Raw genomic sequence first — 21,403 nt, 5'->3', positions numbered from 1 at the left:
AAAGTTTTGTATAAATGATAAGGAAAAAAAAATATCGAAAAAAAAATTATTTTTTTACGTTTCGCCGAAATTTCGGTGTTAAAAGTGCCTGATTTTAAATAAGATTTAGTTATTTAACTGTGTGAAAATAATGATTTAAAATAGAACAAAATCCTATGCCATCAATATATTCCCCATCTCGCCATTGTCAGTTTATAATCTGACTGCTTCGTCAAATTAATTACTAGAACATTGGTACTGGATTCTTACGCTTCTATAACTAGTATATATATCTTATTGAGCTTAGAAGGTTGTTTAACTATAGTTTAAGGTGAATTTCCACTGATGATACATTTGTAAAATAAATATTTTACAATATAATTTTAGGTTACAATTTTCATTAACTGTCTAAAAGTAAAAATTTCGTAACATTTGACATTTACGATTCTTACCGAGTTTTTTTCGTTTTGATCCTAAAGGTCCGTTTACACAGACCTTGACGGAGAGCAGAGCAAATTTTTATAGCAGATTAAATTGAGTAATTGACTTTTAAATAAAAAAACCTTGTATCAATCTTATAAAGCTCAACTTTATTTACGACAAGCTGTCAAAAAAAAAACAATAAGTTTACTATATGTTCCTCCAGACTATGTTCTACATCTATGATAAATTTCATCAAGATTCGTTGTGCCGTTTCGGAGTTACCTTCAAACAAACATCCATCAAAACATTAGCATTTATAACATTAGTAAGATAGTCTACTCTCTCCGTTCCGTCTGTGTAAACGGACCTTTACGAGGTATAATTTCATTTAGAATCGGTAAAAAAAAAGTTGAGATACCAATTTTTCACTTAATATGTCTCGTCAGTGAAAACACACGTTTAGATTAATAATTTTAATATTTAAGTAAATAAGTTGTATTCCTATTTTATACTTGAATACTTCAGAGGACATTTAGAACAAGTCATTTGATTTGGCGGGCAAATGTCAAAGTAGATGACAGCTCATTAACGTCCTGTCAAAGTCAAAAATGTGTTACAAAGCCCTATTACAAAGATTTTTTTTCGTCTGTGACATTTCCTGTGTATAAGTAGGTTTTACTTTATGACAGAACTAAACGGGATAGCAACGCAACGCCTAAACTAGATAACGTCATCGTATATCGCATATTAAAAAAAATTGACAGCTTAAATTGAAATTTAATCTTTAATTTTAAATTAAGATCATCAATAAATAATTTTTGTTCCTACAGTCAAATTAGTTTAAATAATTTTGTAGGACATAGTTTTATTTTCAAGGTTAACACTGTATTAATAGATAAATAAATAAATTCATAGTTTTTTGAGATTCATAATGCCACAAAAATTATACACGTACTGTTTCAAGCAAACAACAATTGCAACGTAAAACTTTAGGAAACGCAGCAACTGTTTACGGTTCGTGTATACATCGTTCAATGACTGATTGAAACAATTCGTGTATTTATTTCTTATGTTCGTTGAATTTTATTATTATTTTGACCAATAAATATTAACTTAAAGTAGTTTTTACTAAAGAATTTAACTGCAGTGACTTTTGTATTGTTTCATTTTGTCAAAGAGTAAGATGTCATCTCTTACTCTTTGGTTAAATTTTAAATGTGTCATAGAACAATAGCAATAGTTTTATTAGATTTAAAAATTGTATAAATAATTTGTAAATATAATCTGTTAATATGTAAATATTAAATTACGTCACGTGCCAAAATATGTTTTTTTATTATCGTCATATAATTTGTTTTATGTTTTGTCATCATGTTTAATCATTTTTTTTTAGTAATAAACCTTAAACACCGGATCATTTTGTTTTTTTTTTTTTACTTATTTAGAAATTTTAATAACTATTTTTACTGCAGGTTATCTCAGAATTTTTTAAGACTAGCTGTCGACCGAAACTTTGAGCAGAACAAAAAAAATAGCCTGTGTTCTGCCAGACTATTTTCTACATCTGTGTCAAATTTCATCAAAATCCGTTGTTCTGAAGATACTTTTATATTAGTAAGATTATTCAAGAATAATAAAAATTGGCTAAATATACTAAGGCAGTGATTCTCAACCTTGTTTTTGTTGCGGCACATATTTAACGATTTCAAAATTTGGCGGCACACAAAGAAAAAGATAAAAATTATTTACTTACTACCACACACTGCATAAATAGTTTATCAAAATGTATAAAATTAATTGTATCTATATGACATTTCTAGACGCCATTTTTTTCAACTATTTTTCTGCCATTGTTCTTTTATGCGTTGCAAAGCAAATAATAAAATAATTTATTTTCTTGTGGATTTAAATATATGAATATATGTTAAAAATATTTTTCTTTTTAAATGATATAATTTAATAATATTAACATTATTATATATTTGCAAAATTTGGCGGCACAGTGGTTGAGAATCACTGTACTAAGGTGTTAAAGCCAAAAAATTATTATTATTTTTTTATTTCCAAGTAAAAAAATCAAACAACAAATTCAAATTTTGTATTATTTATTTTGTACGGCAACCGATAAATCTTACATTAAGTGCCACAACACCGCCTGAGAGCGGCCGTCTCGCTCGCACACACCGCGCCAGAGCGAGACAGCACCACGCTTATTTACAAATTGCATGTTAGAAAAAACATAACCTAAAAAAAACTATTACGAACTAGAATTTAGCTAAGTTTTATTATATATCTATAGGAAAGTCGTATTTTAAAAACTAATATATACAAAAAACACTTGAAAAGGAATTAATTGTTCCCATATCCCCCCCCCCACTAACTAAACGCGCGAAATTAAAATCGCGTGTTATTTCTTTTTCACGTATCACAAATAATTTTTAGCCCGTTGTATTAATGAACACTTAGCGTTGGTTTCTAAGAACAAAATCTCCATTTAAAATAAGTCTCCGTATCTTCAAAGATAATCACACTGATGTTTATTAATGCAGAGATTTCGGTCTCAGAAATCTACTATTAAAATACAAGAAAACCATTTTAATTCAAATTTTTTTAGGCAATATCTTTTTTTTTTTGACAACATATCAATTTATAAATAATTGACAAAATAACATTTAATTTCGTAAAATATATACGTTATTAAAAAAAGGATTTTTTTTTCTTTTTAAAATATTGTAATTAAATTTAATAAAAAATAAACCATATAAATACTTTATTTACAACGGGCTCTAAAGACTAGAGATGTATTAATTTTTCGTTGTAGGAGTTCCTATATTTAAAAGACCGGAGTATCCTCGGAACTGACTGGCGACCAGGTCCCGGTAGACCGCCAGCTGTCTCTGGTCCATGTGCCCCAAGCTGCTGTACAACGCACTCATGTACACCGGGTCCATGAATGGCACCGCCATTGGTGGCATCGATGACTTCTGGAGTTCCATCATCTGAGCTAAACTTGGACTTTTTAATGGATTCGAGTCTCTGGAACCTGTTGAACTTGGAGATGTGTCATCTCTGGTGTGGTATGTGGGGATGGTGATTGGGTTTTTCTTGGCAGGTGACTGTTGGTATGGTTTTGGGTATTCTTTGGGTGGTGTCGAGGTCTTCGCTGACATGAATTTGCCATTCGATGACCTTTTTTGTGGTGGTCTTTTAGGTGGTGTCTGGGATTTTGGGTTGACTAGAGTGATCTCTAAATTGGAGCCGACGACAGCTTTGCCATCAATTAGTGTATAATTTTTGGCCAGATTTTGTGGTGTCGGTGGTTTTGGGGGCGATGTCGGTACTCGTACTATTTCTACGGCAGGTTTGTGGGGGGTCTGGGGGGTGAGCTTGCAGGTGAGGTCGAGGACTTGGTGGGGCGGTGGGGGGCTCTGGATGGCGCGCTGAGGTCTGACCGGGACCCCATGCAGGACGTGCGGGGGAGGCATGAAGGGGTCCTTGGGGTTTCCATAGACGGTCTTCTCGGGTCCGGAGGAGCCGAAGATGCCGGTGCCCTGTATGACCTTGGGGGGTCGCACACCATTGGGCAGGTGGGGGGGCAGGATGTTGTACATGTGGAACAGCTGCGCCTGTGTCATGATCTGATGCTGCATGGCGGGGTTGAGTACGAGGGGTGCGAGTGGGGGCAGGTGGGGGGCGAGGGGCCAGGCGGGGGGCGCGGGGGGTGCGGGGGGCACGGCGGTCACCTCCAGACCGCGCTCCTTCAGAATGTCCAGCTTCTTCTTCTTGATCTCCTGAGGGCTCTCCGGGTACTCGTCCAGGTCTATTATTTCTGGTGTTTTTGGCTTGTAGGGCACCTGAGGGGAAAATATCTTATGAAATACATCGTCCAGAAAGTTACAGGTATTGTATCTCTTTCCCTCTCACAGTAAATATCATCTTTCGTCTCTCTCTTGTAACGAAATGTGACAATTTCTATAACTGTTTATATCCTCACCTCTACGATCTCATCATCACTGTTGCTGGCAGTGGTGACAGTGGTGGCAGTGGCAGTGACAGTGGTGGCATTGTTGACAGTTGTGGTGGCAGCGGGCGGTGTGTGGGGATGATGTATACCAAAGTTATTGAGTGCAGGTTGTGGTGAGGAGGCGGAGTCAGCTCCCAATGGCGGCACTGATGCTGGAATATACAACAAAAAATTGTTACTAAAAATACATAAATATAAAAAAAAACTGTCTCGTGTCATACATACTTACGTATTTAATAAATTTAGCTTTTTTTAATTTATCTATTAATAAAAATGCTGTGGTTATATAAAAAAAACATATTCTATATCAAAAAAAAAAAAACACTTTAATTTCTAGAACTATCTTAAAGCTGTGTAAAGTTCGAGGTTGTATGAAGTTAATGTATGTGTTGTATGTGTTGTATGAGACTCACGTGTGGTGGGTGGAGGTGGAGGTGGTGGGGGGCGTGTGGGCTTCACTCGCACCGCGCGCAGTGAACTGCGGCCTAAAGGTCGGCCGCTCCTCTGAAATACATACATATTACATCCATAAATTACGTGAGACACAAAAAACACTAGAAGGGCTAAAATAAGATATTATATTTTTTTTCTTATGTTACTTGTTACTAATATTATAAATCCGAAAGTATGGATGTATGAATGGATGGATGTTTGTTTGAATGTATCTCAGGAACGACTCAAATAATCTAGATGAAATTTGACACAGATATAGAACATAATCTGAAAGAACACATAGCCTTATTATTATTTTTCTTTATGTCCTCGGATGTAGTCGCGAGCGAAAGCTAGTTAAAACCATTACCCTACTGTAAGTCGTGCAAAAACACTACATACCTGATCTGGTTGAGTTGTATGTGTTGTCTGAGGTTGTACATGTTGTGGGGATGATGTTGGGGGTTGCTGTGTTGGGGGGTTCGGGGGGTGACCGTTGAGGATCTTCCTGTCGGCCGCCAGCTGCTGCAGTAACACTGCGTCAGCGCTCGCTGTATCAATACAACCCGGGTATGATAACATGATACGATATTATATACATGTTATCTATATATATAAAAGAAAGTCGTGTTAGTTACACTATAACTCAAGATAGGTCGAACTGATTTAGCTGAAAATTGATGGGGAGGTAGCTTAGAACTGGGAGACGGACATAGGAACTTTTTTAACTTGTGTGCATTTTTTTTTATTCCGCGCGGACGGAGTCGCGGGTAAAAGCTCGTTTTAGAATAATAGATAAAATAAATGATTTTTATTAAAGCTTTAACTGTAGTAGATTCCGCAACAACAATATTTGTTAGGTCCAAGAATTGTCCTCGCTCAGTGAAATACCACAACCATACAGAAGACAGGCGTCAAGTTGAAGTAATTCCAAGTACAGTCTCACGTTCCCTTCCCATCTTTTTTCTTATAAAAAAATTGGAAAGGGGAATTATATTTTGACGGAGGATGGGACGCATAGGAAGGAGAAATATCTTCTTTCTCTGTCAGTTAAATTGTAATTGCGGATGTATGGGCAGCAGTCGGTTTGCCGTTTGCTCGTTTGCCAACTTATGATATAAAAAATATATTTATATAATAATTTAATGTTACAATGGAAATAACAAACAAAGCTTCGCGTTTGTAGACAATTATTTTTTTAACGATTTTATATACTTCAACATTATATAATAATATTGTACATAGCCTATGTTACTCAGTGATAATGTAGCTTTCTAACGGTGAAAGAATTTTTAAAATCTATCCAGTAGTTTTTGAGTTTATTCGACACAAACAAACAGACAAATACTCTTTTAATAGTGTAGACCGTTAGCGTTGCAGAGTTTGGTCTCTGCAAAGCTATTCTGAGAGGAACAAGAAAGTAACTGATCATTAAAAAAATACTAAAAATGGCACTAAAACATTCTAAAGGAAAATTCAGACATAAGACTTTATGTACAAAAAGTTAGGACGCAAACTAAAATAGGGTCCGAAGAAAAGAATTACAAATTCTATGACCTAAAATAATCAAACCTAAGAATCTAGGATTTTGTAGTCCAAAAAAAGTTTGGAAACCTCTTATGTGAACAATTTAATATAAAAAAACTTACCCAGGCTAAATTTCTGCGTCAATTCATTCAAATACATAGCATCTCTGTTCTCTTCCGTATCTCTTAATTTCTCCACAGGTTTGACGGAGATTTTCATACAAGACTTATCTTCTTTAGGTAATTCTTCTTTTAAAGAATCTAAGAATTCTCTATTCAATTCTTCTGCTGGTTTAGAAGTGACGTTCAAATCTTCTGTTTTAACAACTTCTCCCGTCTCATTGTCTAATAGTACTTTATCTTTCTTCGGGGATGGAGTTCTCAATCTCTGTTCTCTCTCTTCTCTGTCTTTTATCGAGTCTATTTCTCTTAGGGGTGAATCTTTTACTTCAATAGTATCTTTTGGCTCATTATGTCCATTTATCTTTTGGAATTTAGAGCCGTTTTTCCTTTCGTGGTTTTCAAAAGGTAGTAGGAACCTGAAGAAAATTTGTTTTTTAAATATAAATTATAAAAGACGTCGTCAATCGATGTATACTAGGTCTGAGTAGGGGTCGGTAGTTAAAAAAAAATTTTTTTTAATAAGAAATCGTAAAGTAAGTTTTGATTTTTTTTATCTATTTTACATTTCTTTTAGTTCTCTGCAAATATTTTTACTAAACAAAGAATGTTTAATTAAATAATTTTTAACGAATTCGATTTAAAAACAAAATAATTTACAAAAAAAAACGTCAAAATATAAATAACATATGGATTAATATTATCGTAATGTTTTATGATTTTTTTTTACTAAAAAAAACATGTATATATTAATTTGTGTGCTCATTTTTAAACAAATTATCTTATTTATTTATTTTATTTGCCATCATAAGATATATTTTATGACCTTTAATATATCTATATATATAAAAGAAAGTGGTGTTAGTTACACTATTTATAACTCAAGAACGGCTGAATCTATTTGACTGAAAATTGGTGGGCAGGTAGCTTAGAACCAGGAATAGGACATAGGATAATTTTTACCCCGTTTTATATTTTTTATTCCGCGCGGACCGAGTCGCGGGTAAAAGCTAGTAATCAATAAAATTATAATAATTTTCTAACCTCTCATAGTGTCGTCGTGCTCTCGCTGGCTGGTCGGGGCTGAGCGCCCGCCAGAGTCTCGCGCGACACACAGCCTCATACCCCCCGCGCATTGACACACCCTTGTACAGCGAGCGCAGACATACTGTACATAGTTTATAACATAAATATACACAATTGACAAACGAGAAACATTTCATCATCAACCTACCCTTATATATCGACACCCCCATCAAATAATCCTGTAATGCACTCTTACCGGGTTCTTGCTTTTACGTAGAATTCGACATCTAAAGGTCCTATTACACGTTGTGATTTTTTTTTATATTTTTCTTAATGTTAATTACGGAGATAAAAAGTCATTATTGAAACAGTTTTTTTTTTATTTTCGGTATTATAATTTTTCTATGAATGAAAATTAATTACAATGAAGCTATAAAAATTAGCTTTATTTTGGTATCTAAAAGATTCTTGTACAATAATTATTGATGAAGTTATTAAAGAAATACGGTTTTTTTGCTTCTCCTGAAAAATTAGATTTTTCCTATTACGGGGTTATTCGGTGGGGGAGTCGATATATACTCCTGTATACATCTCTATCAGCCGTCATATCTGAATTCATCCCCTTCTTACGCATATCCTCTTTCACATAATCTATCCATACTATCTTAAGCGAGAAACCTTTGTAAGCGAGAAAGTCAAGTTAGAGAGATAACTCTATAAGCGAGAGAAACTCCCTTAGACTCTCGCTTCGATTTTATAATCAAAATATACATGGCATTTGGTTAGGTTGAATAATTCCAAAAATTTGGTACACTTTTAGTTCATATGACAAATGAATTCTTTACTAATATCCAATACAAAAAAGACGACATTTACCAACCACTGAAAAACATATGAAACGATTTGTCTTATAGAATATCTTGATGAAATCTAGATTGAAATATTGCAAAAATAAAAAGGCTAAAGGCAGAATGGCGCTTAGGGCATTAGAAAGAAAACTATGGCCACATCAAATATAGCCTTACGTAGCCCCACAAACCCAACAAGGCATGGTAAAAAAGGGGGAGCAGTAGAAATCTGACACTGGTTAATGGAAGACATATATTTTTTTTTTAAAGAATTATTATAATGAAGGAACTCACAATGCTTCATCGTGTTGAAATCTTCATTCCTTTCTTTGTGGAACTTGCTTAGCTCTTGAAGGAATTCTTTGTCTTCCTGACTCTGTCCCTCTCCCTGGCCCTCACTCTCCTCGTCACTCCTCCGCTCAAGGCCACCATTACGTAATGATAGGCGACGTGGCGTCGGCTGCAAGAAACTTAATATTACATATCTTACTAATATTATAAACTAGCTTTTATCCGCGACTTCGTACGCGCGGAATAAAAAAAATGCACACAAGATAAAAAAAGTTCCTATGTCCGTTTCCTAGTTCTAACCTCCCCATCAATTTTCAGCTAAATCAGTTCGATCGATCTTGAGTTATAAATAGTGTAACTAACACGACTTTCTTTTATATATAGATGCGAATGTTTAGATGGATGTTTGCTTGAAGTTATCTCCGGAACAGCTCAACCGATCTTGATGAAATTTGGCACAAATGTAGAACATAGTCTGTATGAATACATAAGCTACTTATTAAGTATTTTTTTTAATTCAACACGAACGGAGTCGTGGGCAACAGCAAATACTGTTTTAAAGAGTAAAAATTTGTATTTATTCTTTTGTCATTAGAAAGCTACATTATCACTAAGTAATAAAGACTATATTTATAACTAGAAATTTGTTTTTTTTTTTTATTCCACGCACATTCAGGTTTAAAGTTAGTTTATAAAATTTAATTAAATACAAACACAAATTGAAATATCGACTCGAGGAAAGAATTATAATTCCAAATCGGATTGTAATTAATCTAGGCCCTAGTAAACCTAGAATCCAAAGTTTCGTTAAATGCTCTGCTTTCCAACACTGTTCCGTAGTCAGAAAAGTTTGTGAACCACTATTGTAGACATATCGAAGTAGCGTAAACACGTATAACAACACATAATGAACAATTCAACGTTATAAAGAGTAGTCGTTAAATAGAGACATATTTATTTCACATCACCTTTTTATTAACACTTTTATCACCCTTTATTTTACGTTTAATTTGATATCGTTGTTTGAATTTCCTGAGCCATCCTTCTGATGCTTTAAAATTAGTTAATCCTTTATCTTTGGCGATTTCTTTCGCTTTAGCTTTTATAATCGCGCTGGATATCTTATGCTGTTTTGAATACCAAGATAACATCGCTCTATCCAAAACACCATATAGTGGTGTCTTTAATGTTTTATTTTTCCCATCATTTTCCGCTTTTAATAATTTCACTCTATTCTTCCATATTGTTGCCACAGTGGATCTGCTGAATCCAAAACGTTTTCCAACATCAGGTCTTCTTTCACCAGCTTCTAATAAACGTATAAGTAAAATTTTATCTTTTATATACACAGATTTTCTTTTAGCACCCATGTTTATTGTACAAAAGTTCGTAAGCAACTGAGATTTTAACTTAAAATGTCTAATGGATCGCAATATAGAAACAATAGTAAAAAATTCTTAGAATCACCCACAAGTTGAAGTAAACAAGACAATAAAACAATAAAATGACTACACACAGCTGCATTTCTTAGATATTTCGGACAACTTTAAAAGTACAGTCAGCCGCATAAATGTGTGCACACATACAAATGCTGACTCGGGGTTGCGTCCAACCTTTTTGGACATTTAGATAAAACATTTTTAAAATCTTTCGACCTTTTTTTTTTACATCTTTTTTTCGATATACAATTTATCTTGTACGTATTTTTCATGTAAAATTATACTAATATCTATATATATAAAAATGAATTGTTGTTCGTTAGTCTCACTAAAACTCGAGAACGGCTGAACGGATTTATCTTATCTTAGTCTTGAAATGTTCGTGGAGGTCTAAGGAAGGTTTAAAAGGCGAGAAAAAATTCATACCGCTATTAAGTTTTTTTTCCTGCGCGCGGACGGAGTCACGGGCGACAGCTAGTTATAAATAAAAATGTTTACATGGATGAATGTTTGTTTGATATCTCCGAATTCCGAATTATTTGTTAAGTTTTTTTAATTAAATGTCCGGAAAAACTGACTGGTCTGTCCGGCTAGTAGGTTTGGCAACCTAGCCACCCTAACAGGTAACATATTATAACATTAATAAATAAACTATTTAACCAATCCAATAAGTCTCAACGAATCAAACTTTACAACTGACTTATTTACTATAATTTCATTAATTTTTCTATCTTTTTCCTCATTCTTTCTAGTTTTTAGTAAACAAATTATCTTCGCTATTGTCTTTGCGCAGCGCACGTGCATCCCCGACTATTAGAAGGGTTGGGGCCATAAATCCATCGAGTTCGTTATCGCATTCTCTATGCGGCTGTCCATTTGATCCTTTGTTCATATTTAAATGTAAATTTATTTTTCGTTTCACTATGAACCAGCCCAAAAAAAAAACATCGACGGTTATAAACATATAAATCTGCATCCCTTTTGTTATTGAGGAATTGCGTACACATTTCTTCTTTCGTATTATCAACTTGCCTACTTTCCAAGAGCGTCAGTGGCTCAGGGGTTAAGTACTTGACTTGCAATCTGCAGGTCCTGGGTTCGAATCCCGCCATGTACCAATGTGTTTTTCGATTTTCGATTTACATATGTACATTTATCCGACGTTCTTACGGTGAAGGAAAACATCGTGATGCAACCTGCACATATCTGAGAAGAAATTCAATGATATGTGTGAAGTCAACCAACCCGCACTGGGCCAGCGTGGTTGACTATGGCCTAGTCACCCCCTACATTGGGGTAGGCTCCGAGCCCCTCGGTGGGAACGTATAGTGAGCTGATGATGATGACTTTCCAAGATGTGCAACACGTGCTTGCTGAGTGTATCGTGAACGAGGAAGAGAGAAAATAATTATTTAGTAAGATTAATTTCTCTAGACTCAATGTTGGCGAACTTCTGTGTGCTTTGGCTCAACCATTGTCCTAGGACCTAGCAGACGGAGTCCGCAGCATGTTGAAGGCCTTATAAAATTGTAAATACCTTTTCTTGTTATTATTACTTGCTCTTTTTTTTGTTGTTGTTATTTTCTTGTAAATATATATGTAATGATATTGTAAGTTGTTTCCTATGGGAGGACTGAAATGTTCATATGAACCAAAGTCCCTATAAAAATAAAGAGAAAAAAAAACATTCCTACTTCGCCGCTTTTTCAAATGAACCATGAACGAATTTTTTTAGAACACATAGGCTACTAATTCAGTTTTTTTTAATTACGCGCGGACAGAATCGCGGACGACAGCTAGTCGATTATATACGAAGTGCGAGAAAGATTGTGATGCATATTACAATATACAGAGAGACCGGAAAAGACGTTAATAATAGAGTACCACAGATTCCTAACCTCAATCAAATATTACGTTTTACAACGATTATTGAATTAGCAAGTTCGGATTGTACACTTTATCTATTGTCTATATATATAAAAGAAAGTCGTGTTAGTTACACTATTTATAACTCCAGATCGATCGAACTGATTTAGCTGAAAATTGATGTGGAGGTAGCTTAGAACCAGGAGACGGACATAGGAACTTTTTTATCTTGTGTGCATTTTTTTTATTCCGCGTGGACGGAGTCGCGGGTAAAAGCTAGTCATAGAATTAGTAAGTGTCATATGAAAAATAATCTTTTATTTTAGTGGGTAGGAAATAAACTACCTCAACTGTAACACAGTACTCACCGGATGTTCTCTCGGCATGACAGCATCCGGATCATCGCTATCTGAGCGGGAGGCTGAGCGAGAGCGAGCTCTGCGCCGGCGACCGCGCGGCCTACCCTTTAGCCGGGGCGCGAGATGATTGCAAACAAATTCATGCCCTTCTAACTCCGGATACTCAAATGTTTCCTGGAAAGTAAAACAAATTATAATGTATAGAGTCAAGTAATGAAGAAGAAGAACCTATATAACTAGTAAAAACCTAGTTAAGCCAGATACCTCTATAAGCGAGAAAAATATCGCGGTCCTTTGGACTCTCACTTATCCAGGTTCAACATTTAGTTAAAAAAAAATAAGGCTTAATGAACTGTGTTTTTTGTAGGATAAACTGGCAAACAAACAAGCAAATACACAGGAGCGGACGTACAAAAAGAGGTATACATCTTTCCAATACGACCTTTTCCTCCAAGTTCACACTTTCTCTTTATATCTTTCGGTACAGTCCAATCTGGAAGCAAGAATCCAAGGGATATCGCTTATATACGTGTCTCTCTTACTCAAGTTTCTCGCTTATGGAGGTCGTCCGTTGGGACCGAACAATAACTCTCGCTTATAGAGATGTCTCGCTTATCCAGGTTGGAATGTATTAGAAAATGGTAGAAAGGGGGAGAGGACTAAAATGTACTACAGCACAGTGCGGGTTGACTTCACGACGTTTTCCTTCACCATAAGAACGTCGGATAAATGTACATATGTAAATCGAAAAACACATTGGTACATGGCGGGATTCAAACAAACGACCTGCAGATTACAAGTCAAGTACTTAATCCCTGAACCACCGATGCTTTTATTACACTTCTGAAAATATTCAATAATTCTAGAACGTACCTTGCAGTATAATATTCTAGTATTCCTAGTAGGTGCAGCGTAACCTCCTAATGCAGCAACCAGGGAGTCACGCAACCAGTCCGCCTGGATACCGTCGAGTCGGGCAAGTAATGCCCGGTAACGGCAGTACCGGGGATATGAGAACACCATTACTCCGGGACTATCTTCATCTATACCTGAAATTATAAATATATTACCTCAATTGGAGCAATTAAGTTTGATTTTTAAAGTCCATCCATACTTTCTTTGGCCTTCCTCTACCTTTATAGCCATCTTTCTCGTTCAATCTCATTACTTTTTTTGTTTATATGATCATCATCCCTCCGCATAACATGTCCAAACCACGCTCCTTAATTTCTTGATAACTAGCATTACTTCCAAACTTCCTCTGATTTCATGACATGACATTCTTAACTTTATCTTTTCTTGTCACACCACACATACATACGCATACCCATCTTAGTTACATGCAATCTTCTTTCATCCGAAACATTGGTGGCCCAACATTCAGATCCATACAATACGACAGGTGTTACGATTGACTTGTAGATTTGTCCCTTAATCTGATTACGATAAGGTGTTCATTAAAAAAGTTTTTACTAATAGATTATTATCAATTCTCTACTTACTTATAGCACTCTTTTCTCTCTCAACATCGCTGAAGTCAAGTTTGGTATGATGTAGTGGTGCGGTGACGCTAGGGTCAGCTGGTGGGGCGCATGCTCCACGCCACACCGCGCGCAATCCCCACCGCCAACCGGAACCTTCCGACACCCAGCTGAGCAGGTCTTCAGCGCGCACGACCACTTTATCATTAATAGCTAGAACTTCGTCCTGGAAAAGAAGACAGTCTAAGTTTAAAAAGATTATAACGCAATAGTTCAATCTATCTAATATATAAAACTAGCTTTTACCCGCGACTCCGTCCGCGCAGAATAAAAAATAGAAAACGGGGTAAAAATTATCCTATGTCCGTTTCCTGGTTCTAAGCTACCTGCCCACCAATTTTCAGTCAAATCGATTCAGCCGTTCTTGAGTTATAAATAGTGTAACTAACACGACTTTCTTTTATATATATAGATTCTCGTGTCACAGTTTTCATTCCGACCTTGACCGATTCTCATGAAATTTTGTGAGCATATTCAGTAGGTCTGAGAATCGGCCAACATCTATTTTTCATAACCCCCCCCCCATTTTTTAACTGCGCGCGGACGGAGTCGCGGGCGACAGCTAGTATATATAAAAGAAAGTCGTGTTAGTTACACTATTTATAACTCAAGATCGGTCGAACTGATTTAGCTGAAAATTGATGGGGAGGTAGCTTAGAACTAGGAGACGGACATAGGAACTTTTTTATCTTGTTTGCATTTTTTTATTCCGCGCGGACGAAGTCGCGGATAAAAGCTAGTTTATAATAACGATTTAAAATGTAAGTGGATGCCTTGATGACTCTGGCTTGTGTATAAAGTCCTTTGTTCTATTTCCACTGGCGCGACCGCATATGCTAAAATTAAAGCTACTGCTTGTAGTTTAAGTCGCAATACGCTAAGTGGAAATAAACATTCACGCCAACTTATCACGATAACCAAATTGCATCTTAAAAAAAGATTAAACCTAAATCTAAAACAATATTATCGTATTTATTTAATTAACGAAATGTTTAGAAAGTTAAATAATTCCGAAATAAATCCGTTCCGAGTACGACCTGCTCGTATGGGGTGAGTAGGGGGATATTGCAGGGTCGGACTCTACAATAACATTTTATTAAGTAGGTTATAGCGTAGAAATTTTACAAATAAAAGAATAAACACATGTTACGTAAACCAATATTGGGATATAAAATAAAAAAAAAAACAATTTATAGATTTAAATCAAAACTAATACAACGACTTACAACTTATATATGTAAACGTTTTAATTATAACATTGTTTTTCAAATAAAATAAAACTAATAAATAACTACATTATATTTCTTCAACAACCTGAAAATTAATTTTTTATTTAAACAAATAATAAAAAAAAAAACACCACCGAGTCCGACTCTGGTGCCACCCTTATGTTAGCGACCCTTGCGAACAATCAAGGGACCATACCTATCCAATATCGAGAAATATGTTTACGCTTTATTTTATTTATGGGGTTGCCATAATTATCCCTCAATTATATTAAAGTCTTGATTTAAGGGTTAAAACAATCTAGTCATTACATAGCCAACATATGCAACAAGAGACAGAAATTCTTATAGAAATCATCATCATCATCAGCTCACTATACATCCCCACTGAGATGCTCGGAGATTACGCTAAGTTAGGAGTGACTAGGTCATAGTCAACCACACTGACCCAGTGCGGATTACTTCACACATATCTTTGAATTTCTTCTCAGATATGTGCAGCATCACTATGTTTTTAATTCATCGTAAGAACATCGAATAAATGTACATATGTAAATCGAAAAACACATTGGTACATGGTGGGATTCGAACCCAGGACCTGCAGTTTGAAACCAAACAAAAAGTACTTATCCAAGCTATAGGTCAAACCAAAACCTTCGTTTTGTGCCTTTTAAATAAATACTATCAGTAGAATTTTATATAATACGTCCCATAAAAAAATAATATGCTTAAAACAAGAAATGAAGAGCATCAGAACAAAAACTGTTAAATCACACTGTTGTTTTTTTTGTGGAAAAGTGTAAAAATATACAAAGATGTATGAGAACAACTAATTGACATCATAAAAAAATGTTAAAGTCATAAATCGGTTTTTATTCTGACGCTCCTCAAATAGAAATTCCAGATAAATAATAAATAGTGTTTTCTTAAATACAAATAAATAAACAAATTATTAAGTTAAATAAACTAAATATAACCGCCTGAGTGCGACCCTGTTACAATTCTAAATGAAAGGGGGAGGGGGAGGTTGAACTAAAATTGCTTTCGAATAAGTAACCAGCGCGTCTGTATTCTGTGACCATCGTGCGATATCGTTGCTACATCGTTTTTGAATCGCTACTTATTTTGTATATTAAAATGAACACATATTATCTTTGTATATTATGCTTTAGTAATCATAATCTGTCTAATAATTCAACGACTAAGATTTCTGAAACTAGTCAAAAATAAGCGCGTCGGTGGCTCAGGGGTTAAACACTTGACTTGTAATCTGCAGGTCCTTGGTTCGAATATTATCTACATATTATATCCTACGTCCTTACGATGAAGGAAAACATCGTGATGCAACCTGCTAAGAAATTAAAATATATGTGTGAAGTCAACCCGCACTGAGCCAGCATTGATTATGGCATAGTCACACCTAACTTAGGGTAGATTCCGAGCCCTCAGTGAGGACGGATTTTTTTTTAAATTATGTATCCTATAGAATTTAACTATACATATACATATTTAATATAAATAAAAATATTAGACATATAACTAGCAGATACACACGACTTCATCCGCGCGGAATTAAAAAATATATGTATATAATAAATATAGCCTATGTCACCCAGAGATGATGTAGCTTCACAACAGTGAAAGAATTTTGCCAATTAGTTCAGTAGTTACGGAGTATAATCAATGCAAAAAAATTAAATCTTTTGCTCTTTATATCACTATAGGTTAATTCAAATTACTCATAATAATCCTTTCTCAATTTCTGTTGGCATTTTGTGAGAATGGTTTGAAAAGTAATTTCACCTAAGCCCCGATACGTATACATAAGTATTTGATTTGTCCGTCTGTTCATGTTTAAAATAATTGCCTCAACTAACTTCGTATATTTTCAAAAATAAAATACAAAAATTTAATTTAATTTAATACGTTTGTTTTTTTTAAAATCTACATATTGAAACGGAATAAGGTTTGTATGATAAAGTTGTCTGGAATATTTGAAAGTTGTGTATGGATTGAATTCAAATATGACAGCTAGTAGATGTATGGAAGGGTACTGAACCCAAAGTGCACTCCCTTCGAAGCGATTGTCTAACGAAGTTGAAAATGTACGTATCATCGTGTTTCACAAACTAGACTGTACTTTTTAAGATTAACAGTGGTAGATCCCGCAACAACAATATTTGTTGGGTGCACGAATTGGCTTCGCTCAGTGAAATATCACAACCACACAGAAGACAGGCGTCAAGTGGAAGTAATTCTGCGTTTCGTCTGATGAGTGTGGTGTTTGAGGCCTAATTTTAGTCCTCTTTCCCTTCCCACCCTTTTCTTATTAGGAAAGGATGGGAAGGGGAAGTGGATTTGCCGGAAGAGGAGACGCATAGGTAAGAGAAATATCCTCTTTCTGTGCGTCCCCTTCTCTGTTGATTAAAGGTAGGCAACGCATCTGCATTTGCGGATGTCTATGGGCAACGGTCGCCTCGCTATTTCGGCGAATCCAGGTGGCCGTTTGCTCGTTTGCCACCTTATGATATATAAAAAAAAATTAAGATAGACCGACAAGGCTATTAGTATACCTAGCACGAATAATTGTGACACTGGTCATCGTATCGTTATCAACAAAGTATTAAACTTTGTACATTGCTCCTATCGGGCGTAAGTACCTACCAAAAATGTCATACTAATCTTACTAATATAAATGCGAATGTTTAGATGGATGGATGATTGAAGGTATCTCTAGAACGACTAAATTGATCTAGATGAAATTTGGCACTCATAGGCTACTTATTAGGTATTTTTTATGACAGAAGACAGAGTCGCGGGGGACAGCTAGTTTTGACATAATTGTAGATAACACAAAAAGCGATAAATCAACTAAATTAGTTGACTAGCGCCCAAACAATGTCAAAAAATGTCACAAAATTCTCTTTGACCTGTAGCTGTCATGTCATTTTTTTCTTTAGTATCTAGTTCTATGATTAAACCAACTATAGCTAAAAAATCTACCAGTCTTCTAGTTATTTAAAAAAAATGGGACCCATCTGAAAGCACTTCCTTTCGATTAAAATGATTTTTATCAAAATCGGACCACCAGGGGCGGAGCATCACAGTAACACACATAAAAAAAATACAGTCGAATTGATAACCTCCTTCTTTTTGAAGTCGACTAAAAAGATAAGATATATTGCAGTCTCATTCTATCACACATAGTGTCAAAGAGAGCAATGTTTCTTAGGAAATGTAGTTTTTATTTGCTTCCGTCAATTTATACGCTGCATTTCATATTACAACTAGCTGTCGCCCGCGACTCCGTCCGCGCGCAGTTAATAAGCTTATATGACACGTTCGTAGATTTACCATAGCAGCGCCATCTATTGATTACTTACTCAACCCAGTCGAAAGGTATCGACATCTGTTAGAATCATTTGGAGTTAACAGATAATTGTGACTGTCAAATAATAACAGATAAATAATTAGCAATAAATTAAAATTGCGACTATAATTTGAGATTTAAACTATTCTATCTCTCAAGTTGGATCGAACTGCACATGGTGTGCGAATTTTATTATAATCGGTTAAGTGGTTTAGGAGTCCATTGAGGACAAACATTGTGACACCAGATTTATATATATATCAATATATTACAATAGGAATGAAAAACAGAGATTGTAACGCTGTCTCTCTGTATACGTCATCGTCACAAAAAGCGCCAAGTTTCGTATCACGTCGAGTCATTTTAAAAACCGTGGACTCGTCCGGCCGATTTGTGTTAACAATTAAATACAACATTTAATATTACACGTAACATATGTGCATGTGTATGTAAGTATACGCTGTAGTGTGTGCGTTAACTCAGAACAAGGTGAATGTATACAGGTTGATTTATAACACGATTTTATGATTTCTTAACTAGCTGTAACCCGCGACTCCGTCCGCACGGAATTAAAAAAAATTTAATAAGTGAACGTGACGGAAAGTAATATATTTTTTACTGTGAAATTTAATATAAAAAGACAGGAACAAGATAAAGTTATATAAAAATGTACAAGATATAAAACAAAACGTCAAAACGAAATATGTCAAATAAAAGAAAAATATTCTATAGAAATGTCCAAAAAGGCTGTATGCAAACCCGAGGCCGCAACAATAAGTAAGTAAGCCTGTGTGTTGTTAAAGACTATATTCTACATCTGTGTCAAATTTCATCAAGATCCGTTGTGTCGTTCCGGAGATACATTCAAACAAACACCCAATCATACGCATTTATAATATTAGTAAGATCTTTTGAATTTTCAGTTAATTATAAATAAAATATTCTAGGTACTTATTTTATATACATAAAAAAACTAATAAAATAAATCCACTTTTTACATTCTTCAAAATTAATTCACGTTGTTAACAAACCACCGAATCTCTCTTAATTTGTAACTGGAGAAAACGAAACCGGGCAACATTATTATTCTAAGCTTAATAACATCGATTGACTTATTTTATAAGTTGACAAGTTTCAATTAATAAAACTGCAATTTCGATTGTCCAAATTGTTGTAAAATTAAGATAGATTTTTAATATATATATATATATATATATACCAAGGGTCATACTACAATATAATATTAAAATATATTTAATTAATATTGTAACAAAATATTTAGGTACAATATATTTATTGAACCACCTGTATAGTGTCGCATGGCACACACACGCAGTACGCACACACGAGCGCCGATAGCGGCGGATCTATGCAGTGCAACGCCCCCGGACTAATGCGGAGTACACACAGTGTAAGCGGAACAAAAACAAATAGTTCAAAATTAAAAAAATTAAAAAAAATCGTATTACAAACTGCTATTATCATTAGGCAAAGTATAAAACAGCTTTTATTAATAAACGATTAGCAAAAAACATTTAACATTAATACCTTTAGAGGTTTTATTTTATAAATTTGATATATATTACGTTTATTTAAAACGATGTTTATTTTTAAAAATTGATTTTCATGAAACCAAATTTCATTTATCATAGAACGGTATCTAAGAAAGGTATATAAAATATTAACAGACATGATTTCTACATAAAAAAGTTAATTTTAATAAAGAGTTTACTATTAATAAATGTTTACAAATGCATTTAAGTAAATACTTCAGATAAAATATATCGCGGAGCGTGTGTACACCGCCTTACCGACATAAATTCCCAATAACACGAAACGGTGGCGCGGGGTGCGGGGGAATACAGGGCAGGATTGGGGATTACGGAAATAATTATTATTATTATTAAATAATACTATTATATAAGTTTTTTAATATATAAAGACTAGTTATTTTTTTTAACATTTAAAGTTGATGTTAATATCTGATAAAATTAATATCACACTTATTTTAAAAAAATCACAAATTAACTGTGTTTTTTTTTTATTTTTTTTGCTCTAACAATTAGACAACCATACTGATACTAATTTTAAATTACGTTAATTAAATAATGTATCAACACTTCTATTTACATGACGTCACAAGTACCGTTAACACATTACTTAGTATTACGAACATAACATAATCATCTGTCAACCGTTGGTATTTCCAAACAAACGCAAAGTGTCCGTACAGGAATAGTGTTCGTTTAAAGGTCGTCTGCGCACCTGTATACTCAACGTCGATAATCAATTAAGACTGGTTGTTTCAAAAAATTGTTTTTACAGAAAAGATAGTAATAACATTTGCACTTTTTTTAACTATTAAATATGTTTACACATTTATACTTGTCCAATAAAGACTTTGGTATTGACTGGGACTTGAAAAATCCAATAAATGCAGGTGGCGATGAAACGGTGACAGATCATTGGTGTGTATGGTGATTCTAGAATATTATTTTAGTTTAAGGGATAAATCTACAAGTCAATACCTGTTGTATTGTACGGATCTGACCGAGAAGCGACTGTATGTTAAGTTGGATCAGTGGTGTAACTACAAGTGATAAAAGATATGTATTATACCTCTAATGAGGTAATTTGAAAGTAACGCCTTTGATGGAAAAATTGAGAAGTAAGTTAGCATAGTATGGAAATATTATGCAGAGAGATAATCACATAAACATGAATGTGGACAACTACAAAGGTAGAGGAAGGTCAGAATATGTATTTATTGTGGGAAGAGGACAAGGTAGAGAAGGGAGTACATACCGTTAGGATCCCTCGTAGGGAGATCAAGTTGATGATGATGATTTACGTTAAATCGTAACTTACATAAAACGTTATTATTAATGCTTTTATTAGATATTTGATTTACTAAAATATACATGGAATTCTAA

General features: G+C 34.5%; 1 protein-coding gene across 1 annotated transcript in view; it reads right to left on the bottom strand.

Moving 5' to 3' along the window:
- Positions 1–3,188: 3,188 nt before the first annotated feature.
- Positions 3,189–21,403, bottom strand: part of LOC106713090 (AT-rich interactive domain-containing protein 5B) — a 54,086-nt gene continuing 35,871 nt past the window's right edge. Inside the window, exons 4-13 of the mRNA XM_045684848.1 lie at positions 13,836–14,040; positions 13,207–13,382; positions 12,343–12,507; positions 8,673–8,838; positions 7,549–7,672; positions 6,508–6,923; positions 5,261–5,409; positions 4,840–4,930; positions 4,397–4,578; positions 3,189–4,256 (exon numbers count right to left, since the gene is read on the bottom strand). Of these exons, the coding sequence (XP_045540804.1) occupies positions 3,207–4,256; positions 4,397–4,578; positions 4,840–4,930; positions 5,261–5,409; positions 6,508–6,923; positions 7,549–7,672; positions 8,673–8,838; positions 12,343–12,507; positions 13,207–13,382; positions 13,836–14,040 (2,724 nt within the window). The 3' untranslated portion in view covers positions 3,189–3,206. The remainder of the gene's footprint in view (positions 4,257–4,396; positions 4,579–4,839; positions 4,931–5,260; positions 5,410–6,507; positions 6,924–7,548; positions 7,673–8,672; positions 8,839–12,342; positions 12,508–13,206; positions 13,383–13,835; positions 14,041–21,403) is intronic.

Source organism: Papilio machaon, chromosome 28 (assembly GCF_912999745.1).
Source record: "Papilio machaon chromosome 28, ilPapMach1.1, whole genome shotgun sequence".
Taxonomy (NCBI): domain Eukaryota; kingdom Metazoa; phylum Arthropoda; class Insecta; order Lepidoptera; family Papilionidae; genus Papilio; species Papilio machaon.
The sequence above is the reverse complement of the archived record's forward strand: the minus strand, read 5'-3'. Positions and strand labels throughout refer to the sequence as shown.